The 18,626-nt window shown below is 42.5% G+C and overlaps 2 protein-coding genes across 6 annotated transcripts; one reads left to right on the plus strand and one right to left on the minus strand.

Annotated features, from left to right (window-relative positions):
• The first annotated feature begins 600 nt into the window (after window positions 1-600).
• Window positions 601-7,600, plus strand: LOC138961042 (temptin-like). 4 transcript variants are annotated; one of them, XM_070332638.1, is made up of 4 exons: window positions 601-720; window positions 5,755-5,925; window positions 7,039-7,195; window positions 7,442-7,600. In XM_070332638.1, the coding sequence occupies exons 1-4, from the start codon at window positions 709-711 to the stop codon at window positions 7,507-7,509; spliced, it is 408 nt and encodes a 135-aa protein (XP_070188739.1). In that variant the 5' UTR covers window positions 601-708; the 3' UTR covers window positions 7,510-7,600. The 4 variants fall into 4 exon arrangements, with proteins under 4 accessions (XP_070188739.1, XP_070188741.1, XP_070188740.1 ...); XM_070332640.1 differs by having other exon boundaries at window positions 622-720; window positions 5,758-5,925; XM_070332639.1 differs by lacking the exon at window positions 601-720 and adding an exon at window positions 3,803-3,904 and having other exon boundaries at window positions 5,758-5,925.
• Window positions 7,601-9,302: 1,702 nt separating this feature from the next.
• Window positions 9,303-17,658, minus strand: LOC138963131 (uncharacterized). 2 transcript variants are annotated; one of them, XM_070335156.1, is made up of 4 exons: window positions 17,465-17,658; window positions 15,764-15,924; window positions 13,517-13,862; window positions 9,303-11,501 (listed from the first exon to the last, which is right to left on the minus strand). In XM_070335156.1, exons 2-4 carry the CDS (start codon window positions 15,905-15,907, stop codon window positions 11,137-11,139), a joined length of 855 nt encoding a protein of 284 aa, XP_070191257.1. In that variant the 5' UTR covers window positions 15,908-15,924; window positions 17,465-17,658; the 3' UTR covers window positions 9,303-11,136. The 2 variants fall into 2 exon arrangements, with proteins under 2 accessions (XP_070191257.1, XP_070191258.1); XM_070335157.1 differs by lacking the exon at window positions 17,465-17,658 and having other exon boundaries at window positions 15,764-16,138.
• Window positions 17,659-18,626: the final 968 nt, after the last annotated feature.

Genomic DNA, 18,626 nt, shown 5'->3' on the forward strand with positions numbered 1-18,626 from the left:
AACTGAGGTCACAAAACCTCATGTAATCCTGACTGCCATTACCTTTTTAAATATCAACCGTTGAACAAATCTTTGAAAGGTTCCGATTACTTCGAATGGATAGTCACAAAGTACATGAACTCTACACATATTATTGGCAGAGCTGTCTTTATAATCCATGCTTTGTGTGTGTGTGTGTGTGTGTGTGTGTGGGTGTGTGTGTGTGTGTGTGTGTGTGTGTGTGTGTGTGTGTGTGTGTTTGTGTGTGTGTGTGTGTGTGTGTGTGTGCTTACAAGAGTGCGTGCGCGCAAGAGTGCTTGCATGCATGCGTGTGTGCGTGCGTGCGTGTGCTAGAGAGTGCGTTTGTCTTTCTGTGTGGTTATGAACACAAATCGATATTTTTTAACATTATAAGACATTAGTACTTCACTGCTTCGCTGATTTATTCCTATCTTCTCTTCAGTTTAAAATGGCTGCCGGCCAATAACGTCTTCGTGGATTAGTAAATACTAAAACTTAATCGAGCAGCTGCTGAAAGAGTATTATGTTTTGTAATTTAAGATGTTTGTTTAAAACATTGTCTGTAATTGTCTGCACACCTGTCTGCCCGTGTAGTGCTAATGCAGAGTTTTATAAGCAAGCACACAAAGCCTGCGGAGCTGTATTCTCAGTTTTACCAGAGAGAGAGAATAAAATACACTGCCACGCTGTTCGTAGAGACATTTAGGAATGTTTTCACTAGTAAGTACGAATTTGTTCCTTGCTTGTTTGTTTGTTTGTTTCACCCTTTCTTTCTTACTTCCTAGCTGTCTTTTTTGGTTCTGTTTTGTATCTTCTTTGTTTATTTCTTTCTTGCTAGATTGCTGAATTGTTTTCTTTCTTTCTTTCTTTTTTTCTTTCTATCTTTCTTTCTTTCTTTCTTTCTTTGATTCTTTCTTTCTTTCTTTCTTCTTCAAGTCTATATTTAAGTCTGGGCGTTTTGTGTGTGTTTTGTTTTGTTTTGATTTTGTGTGTGTTTTATTTTGGGTTTTTTGGGGGGATGGTGGGGGATGGTTTGGTGTTGTCGATTTTTGTATCAAGGATATCGTTTTGCGTCGGCAGTTGGAAAAAAAGGTATGTTATTGGAATGTTTAATTTATGACACAAAAAAACACGTTACATTAACTGATCTTCATCCCAGCGGTCTTTTATGTGGACAGGAAGACAAATACTTATACTTATACAGAATACAGAATACAGAATACAGATTATTTTATTGCCCAAGTTTGGGAATTCGGTTTTCATTCTATTCACTCTAGCCAATCATACCCAAAATACGCAGCTATAACAAACAAAAAATTCAACAGAAAGTAAACTTATTTGAAAAAATGTGCAGAAACTCGCTCAGAAGACACAAGAGATGCAATGTATTAGGCTCCAAGCCAGCTAGGCCCTCAGGATCCAGCTTCATTAGGCTAGAGATATTCATTTGGGTCTACTGAACACGTTTTAACAAGTTTGCCACGAAAAAACTCATTCCCACTACTAATTATGCCCCTTTGTTTAAGGGTACCCCCTCGAACGCTAAATTTATCTGTGCAATCACAACAATGCACAGCTGCAATGAATGAACAGAGAACCACATTTTTGAAATCAAAACAGTTAAGTTGATCATTAATCTTGTAAAAAATACCCATTACAGTGTTCAATGTTTGATAGGTTGGCTGTAGTGATGCTTGATAGGCGCGAACCGTCATTTTCACAGTGCGCAAAGCTTGTCAACTTTGATAAGAAAAAGGTTTCAGCAAATTTGGGTTTTCTGCTTCATTTTTTAGAAACTACAATGCCTTTGGATCATTTCAAGCCCCATTTGGAATTCCTGAGAGGATTTGTTGCGACACCAGATGAGATATTTCTCCCCTACCCCCTAAACGTGAAATTTTAGGAAAATGTCAAAAACATTTTTCATCAAATATTCATGATAACTTCTCACTGTTTTCCAATTAAATACCAAAAGTAATCACATTGACGACCAAAATAGTTCCTTTGTCCATCTTTTAACAGAACTACAACATTATTATTCTCTTCTCAAGACTAAAATAAAACAAAGTGTTCAGATATAGACATCTAATCTAACTGTCCCTTACATATAATTGCTCTTGCTTCATTGTTTCCATATTAAAGGTAGATTAACATAAGAAAGACAATCTAAGAACTAATGTTTCTTCATGTAAGTGTAGAATGTTTGTTCATAAATGCAAATGTCTTATGAATCAATTTCAGCTTTATAGAAATAACATGAAAAAGTCATTGCAAAAAACTTTTTCTTTCAAACACACACACACACACACACACACACACACACACACACACACACACACACACACACACACACACACACTCATGAACAGACACCCACACCCACACACACACACGCATACATACAAACACACACACACACACACACACACACACACACACACTCACTCTTAGACTGTTTTGCTGAAGTTTTCTGACCTCCTTTTGATGGTAAACTTTTTAACTTTTTAATTTTTGCAATTTTATCATTGTGTGTCTGTGCGTCCCAAGGACAGATTGTAAGAAAAGGCGTAGCCTTAAATCTTAATCCTTGAAATAAAGTTCTATTCAATTCAGTTGGAAAAAAAGGTATGTAATTGGAATGTTTAATTTATGACACAAAAAAACACGTTACATTAACTGATCTTCATCCCAGCGGTCTTTTATGTGGACAGGAAGACAAATACTTATACTTATACAGAATACAGAATACAGATTATTTTATTGCCCAAGTTTGGGAATTCGGTTTTCACTCTATTCACTCTAGCCAATCATACCCAAAATACGCAGCTATAACAAACAAAAAATTCAACAGAAAGTAAACTTATCTGAAAAAAGGTGCAGAAACTCGCTCAGAAGACACAAGCGATACAATGTAACATGTTAGCAGATCAACAAAAAGACCAAACAAGTCGCGTAAGGCGAAAATACAACATTTAGTCAAGTAGCTGTCGAACTCACAGAATGAAACTGAACGCACTGCATTTTTTCACAATGACCGTAGTCCGCCGCTCGTGCAAAACGCAGTGAAACTGACGAGACTGTTTAGCGCGGAAGTGGTTTCGCTGTGCTGCATAGCACGCTTTTCTGTACCTCTCTTCGTTTTAACTTTCTGAGCGTGTTTTTAATCCAAACATATCATATCTATATGTTTTTAGAATCAGAAAATGACAAGGAATAAGATGAAATTGTTTTTAAATCGATTTCGTAAATTTGATTTTGATCATAATTTTTATATTTTTAATTTTGAGAGCTTGGGATATCATACCCAGGAACTCTCATGTCAAATTTCATAAAGATCGGTCCAGTAGTTTACTCTGAATCGCTCTACACACACACACACACACACACACACACACACACACACACACACACACACACACACACACACACACACACACACACACACACACACATACACCACGACCCTCGTCTCGATTCCCCCTCTATGTTAAAACATTTAGTCAAAACTTGACTAAATGTAAAAAATGGATGCAAAATGGTGCAATCTGGTGCATTCTGAAGGTGATCATTACCAGTTTCAGGCAGCAGATTTTGTCACTGATTAATACCCCAAAAATTGAAACTCAATGTAAAACAAAGAAATGCATACCTCATTCAACATATAATCTTTGCTGTCACTCAGCAATAAGCACCCAAAAAAAACCACAAAAATATTTTTATTTTTTGGCTGGGGGGGGGGGGGTCCGGAAACCCCAGAACCCCCCCCCCCCCCCCCCCATCGTCCGCCCCTGTATTTAAGCAAGCACACAAAAGCCTGCGGAGCTGTATTCTCAGTTTTACCAGAGAGAAAGAAAAAAATACACTGCCACGCTGTTCGCAGAGACATTTAGGAATGTTTTCACTAGTAAGACTTAGTACGAATTTGTTCCTTGCTTGTTTGTTTCTCCTTTTCTTTCTTACTTCCTAGCTGTCTTTTTTTTTGGTTCTGTTTTGTATCTTCTTTGTTTATTTATTTCTTGCTAGATTGCTGAATTTCTTTCTTTCTTTCTTTCATTCATTGATTCTTTCTTTCTTTCTTTCTTTCTTTCTTTCTTTCTTTCTTTCTTTCTTTCGTTTTTTTGTTCTTTCTTTCTTTCTTTCTTCTTCAAGTCTATATTTAAGTCTGGGCGTTTTGTGTGTGTTTTGTTTTGTTTTGATTTTGTTTTTAAGGGGGGGATGGTGGGGGATGGTTTGGTGTTGTCGATTTTTGTATCAAGGATATCGTTTTGCGTCGGCAGTTGGAAAAAAAGGTATGTTATTGGAATGTTTAATTTATGACACAAAAAAACACGTTACATTAACTGATCTTCATCCCAGCGGTCTTTTATGTGGACAGGAAGACAAATACTTATACTTATACAGAATACAGAATACAAAATACAGAATACAGAATACAAAATACAAAATACAGAATACAGTATACAGAATACAGAATACAGAATACAGAATACAGAATACAGAATACAGTATACAAAATACAGAATACAGAATACAGAATACAGAATACAGATTATTTTATTGCCCAAGTTTGGGAATTCGGTTTTCATTCTATTCACTCTAGCCAATCATACCCAAAATACGCAGCTATAACAAACAAAAAATTCAACAGAAAGTAAACTTATCTGAAAAAAGGTGCAGAAACTCGCTCAGACGACACAAGCGATGCAATGTATCTTAAGTAACATGTTAGCAGATCAACAAAAAGACCAAAAAACACTGTACTCACGTTAACATGACGAACACGGAACAAATAACCTTCGTCCTTTTAACGTGAGTACAGTGCTTTTTATATTTAGTCAAGTTTTGACTAAATATTTTAACATCGAGGGGGAATCGAAACGAGGGTCGTGGTGTATGTGTGTGTGTATGTGTGTGTGTGTGTGTGTGTGTGTGTGCGTGCGTGCGTGCGTGCGTGCGTGTAGAGCGATTCAGCCCAAACTACTGGACCGATCTTTATGAAATTTGACATGAGAGTTCCTGGGATTGATATCCCCATACGTTTTTTTCATTTTTTTGATAAATGTCTTTGATGACGTCATATCCGGCTTTTCGTGAAAGTTGAGGCGGCACTGTCACGCTCTCATTTTTCAACCAAATTGGTTGAAATTTTGGTCAAGTAATCTTCGACGAAGCCCGGGGTTCGGTATTGCATTTCAGCTTGGTGGCTTAAAAATTGATTAATGACTTTGGTCATTAAAAATCTGAAAATTGTAAAAAAAAATAAAAATTTATAAAACGATCCAAATTTACGTTTATCTTATTCTCCATCATTTGCTGATTCCAAAAACATATAAATATGTTATATTCGGATTAAAAACAAGCTCTGAAAATTAAATATATAAAAATTATTATCAAAATTAAATTGTCCAAATCAATTTAAAAACACTTTCATCTTATTCCTTGTCGGTTCCTGATTCCAAAAACATATAGATATGATTTGTTTGGATTAAAAACACGCTCAGAAAGTTAAAACAAAGAGAGGTACAGAAAAGCGTGCTATCCTTCTTAGCGCAACTACTACCCCGCTCTTCTTGTCAATTTCACTGCCTTTGCCATGAGCGGTGGCCTGACGATGCTACGAGTAAAATGGCATTGCGTTTCATTCTGTGAGTTCGACAGCTACTTGACTAAATATTGTATTTTCGCCTTACGCGACTTGTTGGTCTTTTTGTTGTTCGCTCTCACGTGTAGTCCTCATTGTTTATTTGCTGTTAGCAGATCGTTGTGCTGTCACTGGTGGGTCCGGCGTTGGGTTACGGAAAGTACCGCTACAGCATTCCGCATGGTCATGACGTCCTCTCTCCGTGTCGCTGGGGTGATAAGTCTTGGCCTGGCGTGGGCCACACTAACCAGGCAGGCGGAGGGGATCTGAACCCCTTTGGTCAGGTGAGTAAGACCGCTAAACGCGCTTGGTGTTTTGTTGATGTGTGTGTGTGTGTGTGTGGTGGAGTGGTATGTGTGTGTGTTGGGGGGGGTATGTGTGGGTGTGTGTGGGGGGATGTGTGTGCGCGCGCGTGTGTGTGTGTGTGTGTGTGTGTGTGGGTGTGTGTGCGTGTGTGTATACATGTGAGTATATGTGTATGAGTGTGTGTGTGGGGGGGTGGAGGTGTGGTTGGGGGTGGGTGTGTGTGTGTACACGTGGGTGTGTGTATGTTTATGTGTGTGTGTGTGTATGTGTGTGTGTGTGTGTGTATGTGTATGTGTGTGTGTGTGTGTGTGCGCGCGCGTGTGTGCGTGTGTGTGTGTGTGTGTGTGTGTGTGCGCGCGTGTGTGTGAGTGTCTGTATGTGTTTGTTTCAATTAAATCTCTCATTAAAAAAAATATACGTTTTTGACTCTGCGTATTAGACCATTTCTCGTCAAAATACCGAACCATGTCGCCTCGCTGAAGACATGATATCTGTTACTTTCCCCTCGGAGTGGGCAATGAACGTTGACTCTATGGAATACTGAACGATCACCCACCGAAACTGGGCCTTGAACCCAAACCGATCGCGACGAACTGGTTTCAAATCGAACGCATCGTTTCCCATTGAGCTACGGTCCCACCCCCATTGGATGGTTTTAATAGACGGGCGCAGTGGCCCAGTGGATAAGACATCGGCCTCCTTATCGGAAGGTCGTGAGTTCAAATCCCGGCCGCAGCCGCCTGGTGGGTTAAGGGTGGAGATTTTTCCGATCTCCCAGGTCAACTTATGTGCAGACCTGCTAGTGCCTTATCCCCCTTCGTGTGTACACGCAAGCACAAGACCAAGTGCGCACAGAAAAGATCCTGTAATCCATGTCAGAGTTCGGTGGGTTATAGAAATACGAAAATACCCAGCATGCTTCCCCTGAAATCGGCGTGAAGCTGCCTGAATGGCGGGTTAAAAACGGTCATACACGTAAAAATCCACTCGTGTTAAAAACATGAGTGAACGTGGTAGTTTCAGCCCATGAACACAGAAGAAGAAGAAGAAGAAGAAGAAGATGGTTTGAATGTGTAAAGTGTTGTTGCCAGGACTTCAAAGCAGAGGGCTTCAAGTACACAGTAAGCCTGTGCCAGAAAGACTCGGATGGAGACGGCAAGACCAATGGCCAGGAGCTGGGTGATTCATCTTGTAGCTGGGCAAAATACAAGCGGTTGGCCATCTTGGATAAAGCCACAGGACACCCAGGTAGCCTCCACTTTAAAGACTATCCAATTGTCGTTGTCGTCGTCTTTGTTGTTGTTGTTGTTGTTGTTGTTGTTGTTGTTGTTTTTATTGCTGCTGCTGCTGTTGTTGCTGCTGCTGCTCGGTCATTCGGCGATGACTGATCCCGGGTTTTCAGCGTTGATCTTTTAGTTTCAGACCGACAGATTGACTGAATATGTTGATATCGACTTGTTGCGTTTGTTGTCACCCGTACCGGTATTTCTGCAGGTATCTGCGAGCCTTTGTACTCTTCCGCCTGCCTTGGTCGTTCAGACTGGGTCAAGTGTAGTTTCTGAGTGTCATACACGTGCACGTGGACAGACACCTGTACCAAAAGATGCTGCACAGCCACAACTATTATCAAAATCAATAAAGATATAGACTGACGCCACTTTCATACACATACCCACACACATTCAAACAGACACATATTCAAACACACAAATACACTCACATGTACACACACACACACACACACACACACACACACACACACATTCAAACACACACACACACACGCACACACATTCAAACACTGATGGCACATATCCGTTGCATTGACCCAAAAAATGAAGCCCTAAGGCTTTTTCTAAATAGGGGCTGTTTTGTCATATGAACATAATTACACAATCAAAACCACACGCTTTTCAATTATCAAAAAGAAAAACAGTTCCTATGAACAGTATTCCTCTGCGAAAATTAAGATTGGGGGTGGGGATGGAGGTGGGGAGAGAAAGGGGGTGTGGCTCCAATTACATTCATTTCTTTTAAGAGTACTTCTTCTTCTTCTTCTTCTTCAGCGTTCCAGAATTTGTCTGGTTACGTGTGATCTCGTTTGCCCATATGGGTTCCCCACACTATACTATATTCGTTGAGTAGGCATGCTGGGTATTTTCGTGTTTCCATAACCCACCGAACTCCGACATGGATTACAGGATCTTTTCAGTGCGCACTTGGTCTTGTGCTTGCATGTACACACGAAGGGGGTTAAGTCACTAGCAGGTCTGCACATAAGTTGACCTGGGAGATCGGAAAAATCTCCACTCTTAACCCACCAGACGGCAGCGACCGGGATTCGAACTCACGACCTCCCGATTAGGAGGCCGACGTCTTACCACCACGCCACTGCGCCCGTCGTTTTTGAGAGTACGAACCCCAGGTCAGTTAGCTACCGTCTGCAAACGTTTATAGCTTTCGCCCTGCCCCCCGTGGGCCCACGTCGCTGGACCAAGCCCCAGGCCCACCCGGTGCCTGGGGAGGGGCGGGTGTTCAACGCCACGTCATTGGGGTACATCTGTCCCCAGACCGAGGGAGAGATCCTGCCCGAGTTCCCTGCACAGAGCGAGGACTGTCTGACTCTCAACGTCTACGTTCTCAGTTCTCCTAGCAATGGTGAGTTCGGTTTCTTCTTTTCTTTTACTCTAACTTCTTTCTGTGTGTGCATAACTTCTTCTTGTTCTTCTTCTTCTTCTTCTTCGTTCATGGGCTTGGATTCCCACGTTCACTCACGAAAATCTTTGCATCTTTGAATGAATCGAAACGCACGAGACTTACCACTCGTGCGTTTCGATTCATTCAAAGATGCAACGATTTTCGTTGTTGATACAAAGGGACTTGACGCTCACTTTCTGCACGCTGAGAACGCCACTTCCTGCAGTGACGCCGAGAACGTTCAAAAATACCATCAAAACATTAATTCTGCCCTACAGCGTTTTAGTTGGTCCATGATGGGTCCAACCATTTGTTTTCCTAATTTATGTCAAGCCTCTGATGCCAAGAAATTGAGTGAAGCCGACCCGCTTTGAATTTTCAACTGTAATATGACTAAGGAGTTACGCCCCTTATCCGTTCGTTTTCAAAGCCTTGTGTAGGGAACGTCATGGCTTTGAGTTGAAAGTCTTTCATCTCAGTTTCAACATACTGCCACGGTTCTCTGCGACTGCAAGGTTTGGTACATATTTCTTCAGCTCGAATTTGGGAAACTGTTCTTGAGCCTTACCGACAGACGCGCGCACACACACACACACACACGTACGCACGTGCGCATGCACACACACACACACACACACACACACACACACACACAATAAAAGGTTGAGGTTTGTATTTTCATAATAAAATACATTTGCATTATATTTGTGTTACCTTTGTGTACATGATCAGTCGTACATACCAACACACATCTCTCTCTCTCTCTCTCTCTCTCTCTCTCTCTCTCTCTCTCTCTCTCTCTCTCTCTCTCTCTCTCTCTCTCACACACACACACACACACACACACACACACACACACACACACACACACACACACACACACACACACACACCTGGACAGTAAACGTTTCTCTCTAGCAATCAGATATCAGGTGTTTTTGTCGTACTTAATTGCAGTCTTGTGTATTTTGTTGTATTCTTTCTCTGTCTTTCGGTCGAAGGTTATTTATGCAATATACGGTATAGATATATGATATAATTTATAAATGACTTATACATTGTTTCTGAGCATTATAAAGCACGCGTGTTACTAATCGTCTACCTACAAGAAAGGATTGTTTGGCCTTTCAGTTTCACACAAAACAGTCACACCAGAGAAAGTTTTCCCCTGTCCTAAAATGAACACAGTGTGACACAAAAACTCAATATATCCCTGGAACCGCACCTGTCCTTTTTCGAGACTTGTATTTCTTCACATGTAGTAATTCCGACTCCAAGGGAAACAGGTCAAAATCTGGTGAGCAGTGGTCGCGCCAGGTCTTTTAAAAAACCGTATATTATTAACCGAAAACCCAATCAAAAAAGTTCTCACATACACAACAACGGAAAATTTGGTGACTGATATCAGTCAAACTTAGGCCCAAGTATAAAGTGATGGTTTTAGTTTTCATTCGGAAAAACTGTCTAACCGAATTAAAACCGGCATAACTGACCAGTTGACGATGCCCTTCCGGTCTAACAGTAGCCTGCATCGATTCCATTTACCATATTTCCATTTTCAAGCGGTAAAACGAACCCCGGCTGAGGCTATTCCCCGAGTACCTGCACGCTTATTCTTCCTCTTCAAACAATGGACACCCTCTCGCAAACGCTCTACGCCCTTTCAAGTCGAGTTCGTTTCCGGTGTTTGTAACTTTCAACCATTAAAGTATCACACATTACCGGCTAAAGCTATCCCTGAGTCCTTCCACGCGTATAGCCTACTTCCTCTTCTGGTATTTTCAAATTTCAACCGATGAAAGATCACAACATCGCTCGTTAAAGAGCTATCCCTGAATTTATCCACGCCTATCCTTGGCCTTCTAAAATGGATACCCGCTCATGTATGTTCAGTGCCTTTTCAAGTCGATTCCTTGTCCAAAATTTCCAGCCGAATCACACATTACTGGCTAAAGCTATTCACGAATTCCTTTAAGCATACGTGTCCTTCCTCTTCCAAAGACACCCTCGGTGCCTCTTGAAGTAGATTTCATTTCGGTAAAATAATTATCACAAAATTGCAAGATAAAGAGCTATTTATAACCCTTGAATTTATCCACGCTTATCCTTTCTCTTCCAAAATGGCCACCCGCTCGGGAACGCTCTGTGCCTGTTAAAGTTGATTTCATTTCGGTAAAATAATTATCACAAAATTGCAAGATAAAGAGCTATTTATAATCCTTGAATTTATCCACGCTTATCCTTTCTCTTCCAAAATGGCCACCCGCTCGGGAACGCTCTGTGCCTGTTCAAGTTGATTTCATTTTGGTAAAATAATTATCACAAAACTGGAGGTTAAATAGCTATACAAACCCTGAATTCACCCACGCTTTTCTTTCCTCTTCCAAAATGGACAACTGCTTGCGAACGCTCTTTAAGTCGATTTCATTTCGGTAAAACAATTATCACAAAAGTGCAGGTTAAATAGCTATAACCCCTGAATTTACCAACGATTATCCTTCCTCTTCCAAAATGGACACTCGCTCGCGAACGCTCCGCGCCTGTTCCAGGCGATTCTTCCACAGGCTGACGTTCTTGGTCAGTATGTCCGAGTAGTCGCTATTACCTCCGGACAGGTTTGACCTCCCGCTGAGAAAGGTCGAGGCCACGACAGAGTGCGACTTTGGCCGGTGCAGGTGGTCTGATGGTGCCTCGGCAGGTATCTCCAGATGCTTGGTAAGTGGTGGTGATGATGATGCCATGTCGTTGGAGCTGTCTGTGGTGATGGCAATGGTGATGGAGGAGACAGTGGTGTCGTCGAGGTTGTCGTCAGAATCGAGTAAGTCCAGACCGTCCTCTGAGGATCCATCAAGTGTGTCTGAAACATAGGATCATTCTGTTATAAACATGTTGTTGTTTTTTAACCGATGTGAAAGGGTGAAGTGTCTGCGCTTCGTGTCCTGGGAAAAATAGGAAAAGGAACAGATGTCAACCAGGACCCAAAGTACGATCCCGAAAAATAGGCTATGGACTTCCTGTCCAGGAAAATGAGTCCGCTCTACGTATAGGAAAATGTGTCCGGCCGAGGGCTATTGCTCCTATAGGAACGTCTCCTAGGACTCTTTTTCCAAGTGGAGACATTTTCCTTTTACACCGGCACAACACATGAATAAATTCTGGTCAAGTTTGTCAGTATCAAAAATTCTCGAACATTGGTTTGGTTATTTTTTTCTACAATGTCCCAGAGAGGCAGACTCTTAAGAATCCCACAGAAACCTAGAAAACCTATATATCTTCTTCACATATCCCATCCCGGCTTCAGATGCCCTTTTGTCAGGTCAGCCGAACCTGCAACAGCTTGTGTACAACATCAACGTCGTGGCCCGATCGACACATTGGAGTCAATCAAATACAGGCATTCCAGAGAACGGATTAAAGAGCTGCCAACAATGCACTCACGCTACAAAGAAACCAGGACTAACAAAGATACCACTTCCGCGGTACATGAGGTGTCAGATCACTTGGCAACAATGGACCGAATGGGCGGTTCTGGTGAGGTTATGCCCCCTCTTTCTCTCGGCTGGTAACTGGCGCCACCTCGCGGCAATATCACACGACAAAGGAAAACAAACTTGCATTGGTCCCAAATAGCATATCGGTTTGGTAACAGTTCGTGTGTAAGTCGTGCATTTTATACGGTAAACAGACAATGGTCGGTTCTGGTGAGGTTATGCCCCTTCTTTCTTTCGGCTGGTAACTGGCCCCACCTCGCGGCAAGATCACAGGAGTTGTCTCGCGTTATCACCCCAGAAGCGCCCATTGAAAGTGATAATATCTAGCTGTCTCTCATCGCCCCAAGAGCTATAATTTCAGGTTGGGGGTTGTTGTTATGATACCACGCGCAAGGAATACCTTAACAACAAACGTTTGAGAGCTCAGTTACTGAAATTGAGAACGGCCGTGTTTTGAGTGGGCATTCCAGACTGTAATTCTCATTGTGACGACTTTTTGCGCCAGTTATAATTTGTGTCCTGCCTTTCGCTCCTGAGTGTTCTCAAAGATACATATTTGAAATTGAGCCGAGAGCGACTGAGTGAGTTTTAGGTGTTGAATTGATGACAACACACACGAGAAAGGTTATAGAATGAGTGTTTGAGCGTTATTTTTTTCAAATCAAAAAGCTGAGGTTTGTAGTCTTTTCGCACGGTGATATTCTCCAACGGGTAGTGTGTTTGTTAATATAATGCGCAGCGTTTTAGCCCTGTATGGCGCGGAATTCGCATGCGACTTCCTCAATCCAACGGTTTCAATCTGCTTTGACGAATGGTTATCTATGAAAACTAAATAAAGTATGATGACGGATGGAAGTCCGGACTCCTGACATAGAACAGCTGGGTGAAGCGAACCGCTCGCTGATAAAAAAATTCACTTAATTATTTGGCATAGTTTCGGAGCAGTTCTGAGCAAATCATTGCAGGTGTTTCTACATTACAAGTAGGCTACAGCGAATGTCCCTTGCACTTTTTAAGTTCAAATCGTCAGAAAATGTTCCAAAATGGCACATTTGGTATACTACCCTAGGACTTCAGAACCTCACCCTTGTGCCATCAAACCAACAAATGTAGTCCCCGCGTACTCCAAACAATGCCAAGCTGATAGATATGAATGGTGTCTTAATTGCTCCTGTACAGTGTGGTGTTCCGTGAACCGCGGGTCACACGGCACACACACACACACACGGCACACACACACACACACACACACACACACACACATACACACACACACACACACACACACACACGCACACACACGCACGCACGCACGAACGCACGCACGCACACACACACACACACACACACACACACACACACACACGGCTCACACACTTACCTTCTGACCACCAGTCCGTGCTGCATACAGATCCCCTTGAATCCCAGCTTCTGACGTCACCAACTACGTCCCCAGGGGGGCTGAGCATGCAGACGTGTGGTTCGCTCTGACGTCTCACTAAGGGCACAGTATTATAATTCTCGCCGCCAAACAAACTTCCACTTCTGCCCCGGAAGCGGCGTAACGTCACACTCAGGTCGGCGGCTGACGTCATCAGTTCTTGCGTAGCCCGATGAGACTTCCTTTTCCTGCCGTAGCGGTCATGTGACCTGCTGAGCTTGCGGATGCTGTCTCCGATTTGAATGAGCTGCCTCAGGAGGTGCAGGTCTTGCTCTCTCATTTCCATCTGTAAAATGTACAAATCAAAATTAATTTATGAACGTGTACGTGACTGCAGGCATAAACCTGCAGTCGAAGATTACACAGTCGTACTATCACTTCTTTGTCTCGGCGGATTAACATCAAAATAATGGAGAAACAAATCAGGAGGAGTCGAATTCCCGAGCCACTGAAAACTAAAGAAGGACATGTGGACAAATTAGCATGTGAAGCGTCAATCAGACTGTTACCGGATGTATGTTCCTTTGATCTGAAGATGTTCATCCATTCTCAAACTTTTCGACGGATAACCCCGCTTTTGTGGTAACCCCGCTTTTGTGGTAACCCCGCTCCGTAAAGAATCCTATGTAAACTACATCAACCTAGCGGAGCCATGTTTCAAATAAAGAGTGCACATGTACCTAAGATGAGTCTTACACGTGCACATTTCCGTACGACTTTCAAAGTATCTATACAGTATAATAGCCTATGTTTGTTCTGTTTTTAAAATGCAAAAAAAAAAAAGACGTCATTCAACTGAAAAGCAAGGGTAAAAAAATAATTGAAGGACTGCCGCACAGACAAGCGGCCGGACGATTACAAATGATCGGTACCCCAAATGATTGATTACATGTGAAAAGCTCCAAAAATGACTATTTCAGCCTATAGTGAGAAAAAGACAGCCAGGCAGAGAGAGAGAGAGAGAGAGAGAGAGAGAGAGAGAGAGAGAGAGAGAGAGACAGAGAGAGACACAGAGAGAGACAGACAGAGAGAGACACAGAGAGAGAGGGAGACAGAGAGACAGGGTGAGAAAGAGAGACATAGAGAGAGAGAGAGAGCGAGAGCGAGAGAGAGATAAAGAGAGAGAGAGAGAGAGAGAGAGAGAGAGAGAGAGAGAGAGAGAGAGAGAGATACAGCTTATCTTAACTCTGCAAGCTCTTAGTTTCGTAATTAGGTCCGGAAAACTACACTCCTAAAATGTCCTGCGTCTTAACAACAACACCGAGTTCGACTAGCGAAATCAACGAACAGTGAACAGTGTCTATTAAGTGTGCCTACTACAAGAAATGAATTGCCACGCTAAAGAGATCCGCTTTCACATTGAAGAACATTCATCTTCTCAGTATCATTGTAACGTCTACACAATAATTGATTTTGAATTACAAAAAGAATCCGAGATAAAAAAGAGAATAATCATACAGTCATGTTACCCCATGCTAATGTGTGTGTTTGTTTGTCTGGCTTCTATGATTGGGTAGACATGTGATGGTTTTTTTTCCTCCTTTACCTGCGTGCGAGTGTGTGTCTTTGCGTGCTTGCGTGTGTGTGTGTGTGTGTGTGTGTGTGTGTGTGTGTTTGTGTGTGTGTGTGTGTGTGTGTATGTGAATGTTTACATGTGCGTTTGTTTCTCGGTATCTGTCAGTGTCTGTGTGTCTGTGTGTGCGTTTGTTCCGGTTTGTTTGTTTGTCAGTTGTTGTTGTTAAACTGCAAAGCCTTAGAGATATTATTTTCCACAAAAAAACATTTTCAATCAAGCATGGCAAACGTCTCATACATGTGCTAAAACATATCGTGGAACAACATTGAAGTTGTAGGGAGCAAGACCGAAAACTCAGTATGGAACCGAGATACAGATGACGTCATTTTTCTCGTCTCAGACCGTAGTGATACACCTACATTTACTGAGTGATATACACCTTTGTTCCCCACGGAGGTTTTTCCGTGGGGAACACACACACACACAAACACACACACACACACACACACACACACACACACACACACACACACACACACACACACACACACACACACATAACGGGCGTTACACTTGCGGTCATATTTGTCTCGGTTCCGTACTAAATATTCGATCATTCTACCCGCAACTGCTTTAACTATCACGGAAATATGGTATAATTATATACTGACCAGCTGAGATCTGAGTACAGCGAGCGACGAGTTCACACGTGCGATGCTCTGGCCGTATTCCCGTAACCCCTGTCGCACCTCTTCTATAGGCACAATGGACTCGTCCGTCACACAGGCTGATATCGTCACTGTATCACACTCCATCTCTTGTCAACGAGAATCTGCTTGACCAAAAATAAAATCACCTGGATATATGTATATGGTCGTTGAGAATATTTCTCAAGTCAACATTTCGAAATGCTTGAAGGATTAAGTTAAGTATTCATTACGTGAGCAATCAACCGTTTCTAACACTTCGTGGTAATTTATGACACTAAAGCAGTGAGTTGTCATATGCAGACGAAAAGGACAAAATTAGTGTGAGACTAAGGGTTTTTCCCACGTTCTTCCAGGATATCAACTGTAGGCGTCGTAGGATATCAATCGTCAATCGTCCCAAAGTAGCCATTTCCACTCGAGCTGAGTTCTCGGTGAGATAGCGTCAAGGAGCGAACGAGGAAAGACGAGGAAGATTCAAGTGAACAAATTTAATTGTCACGGACTATTGACAAAATGAGCGATTGTATCATAGTGCACGTACTCGCGTGCACGCACAGTCACAGACAGACAAAAAGACAGACGTAAACGCGTACGTACGCACGCACACACACACACACACACACGCACACACATGCACGCACGCACACACACACACGCACACACAGGCACGCACGCACAAACACACACACACACACTGACACACACACACACACACGCGTGCGCGCGCGCGCGCGTACATCACGACGGTACACTAAATGCTGGATCTGAGGGGGGTTTCCTTGGTTCTGGAAACCCCTCCCCCCACCCTCCACCCTCCTTAGCCGGCAAATGTACCTTTTTTTTCTCAAGGAAAGGCACAAAATGCCCCTTTCCGCTAAATGTCAACACCCCGCCCGGTTGGCCCCTGTACCCCTGCCCCATATTGGAAGCCCCTCCCACTCATACATACCCTGACTCGTCATTCCAACTCACAACATCAACAACACTACAATACTTCGGTACGTTTTTACAATCTGTTCAGCAGTTCCATGATAGCGGGCGAAAAAGAAAGATAGCAACAATAATAGGCTTCTGAGTCTAACAATAATAGGCTTCTGAGGACAGGATTTAGTCACAAAATCGTCTTTTTCTTTACAACAAAAGGCAATCGAAATGAGAATTCTTTATTTTAACGAGGGTAATAGATTTAACATGCAGTAATCTGCTTTTTTTTATTTTTATTTTTTTACATCAGCTGGTCCTAAAAAGGGACTAATTAGAAAGTAATCACACTTGACTTGACTTGATCGGTGAGGGCCTGTTCACTGTTGACCGTTATAAAGTTGATGGAGGAAAAAAATACACAGTTGACCTGGGTATGATTCAAATAGCACTCTTGCATCAGTAAACATCGGTAATCCATACTTTCTTTTAACAAAATAATGACACCACTTTACATAAAAGCAAACTACGTGCCGCGTGTGATTAAGGCTCTTGAATACAAGAGTAAAACGTCATCGAAGTGTGTCATTGTGTGCACTTTCGCATGATTCATTTCACACGCAGACAACAAATACAAGGAACACCCTGAACCAATTTCAACTTCAAGCAAAAAGGTCAAATTCACACAAAATGGTGGAATCATTTCACGTAAGAACATAACACCTCAAATGTATTTCCTACCTGGTCAAGAAAGATGAAGCAGTGCAGAAATATGATGTCTTCACAAAAATCGATATAACTTTCTTGAGCTGAATTAGTTGAAGCTATTCTGGATTTGGAATCCCGTCAGTCTCAGCCAGACACGTCGCCGGCAGATCAAAGTGTATCCTGCAGACTCGTGCTGATGTCAACGCAACAGGACAAGATATGAGACTTCTTGCTGAATCTTCGCCGAAAGGTTTGTTAAAGGTACAATCACTTTATAATGTGTCTTGGTAACGATTATAACCAGGGATCGGAGTCTTGGCTAATGACTCGACACACACTCAGACTGAACGCGCACGCACACACACACACACACACACCACACACACGCACACACACACACACACACACACACACACACACACACACACACACACACATATATATCACACGGCACACAAATCCGATCATTTCAAGATTCCATCCCATTTTACAACTCAGTAATATATCAGAATGTTTTAGGCCCTAAAGTCCATTTGACCTCGACGACCGCCCTCCCACCCCCCCCCCCCTCCCCCCAGACAAAAAGACAGACAGACAGATAGACTGACATGCAGATATAGGCAGACATCGAGTGACAGAAAAATATAAATAGGTTTTGCCTGCTATCTATGTGAATATTATCTGTGATAAAATTATACTCATATGTTCAATGTCCAGTTTCTTAACCGAGAAACCAACAACTGGTGATCGCTGCTTTAAAAGCCATCAAATTTCATGAATGTGAATTTCTTACGTATCCGTCTGAACGGCGGTCTCTGTGGCTTCAGTCGTATTCATCGCCCCGTTCCCGGTGTCTTTCCGAGTGTACTTCAACGCCGCTCGTGAAAAGGCGGACACAGTCTCCAGTAGGCCTAATCATATTGTAGGCGGCCGCGCGGTGCCGGAATTCCGTCAGCACAGAGCGCTACCGTGCTGGGTGAAGTCATGGATAGATTTATTACTCAGTATCCCTTGAGGCTACTTGTCAGTTTAGCTTATACAGTGCTTAATTCTTTTCTCATAATCATCAACATTATTATAAGTATGAAGATGAAGACAGTTGTAAAAACCTGAAGAAAGTAGGCCTATGGGTCTATCCGAAGCCGTTCCAGCACTGCCGGGTCGGCCTGGGTCTATGGGTCTATCCCATATATCC

This window comes from Littorina saxatilis, linkage group LG3 (genome assembly GCF_037325665.1).
Source record: "Littorina saxatilis isolate snail1 linkage group LG3, US_GU_Lsax_2.0, whole genome shotgun sequence".
Taxonomy (NCBI): Eukaryota; Metazoa; Mollusca; class Gastropoda; order Littorinimorpha; family Littorinidae; genus Littorina; species Littorina saxatilis.

Coding starts and splice junctions, on each gene's coding strand:
- LOC138961042 (XM_070332638.1), top strand. Junction 5,926..7,038: donor ATCTGAACCCCTTTGGTCAG/GTGAGTAAGACC, acceptor TGTTGTTGCCAG/GACTTCAAAGCAGAGGGCTT. Junction 7,196..7,441: donor TAAAGCCACAGGACACCCAG/GTAGCCTCCACT, acceptor GTATTTCTGCAG/GTATCTGCGAGCCTTTGTAC.
- LOC138963131 (XM_070335156.1), bottom strand. CDS start 15,907: ATGGAGTGTGATACAGTGACGATATCAGCCTGTGTGACGGACGAGTCC. Junction 13,863..15,763: donor CTGTACTCAGATCTCAGCTG/GTCAGTATATAA, acceptor TACATTTTACAG/ATGGAAATGAGAGAGCAAGA. Junction 11,502..13,516: donor CACGGACTGGTGGTCAGAAG/GTAAGTGTGTGA, acceptor CCTATGTTTCAG/ACACACTTGATGGATCCTCA.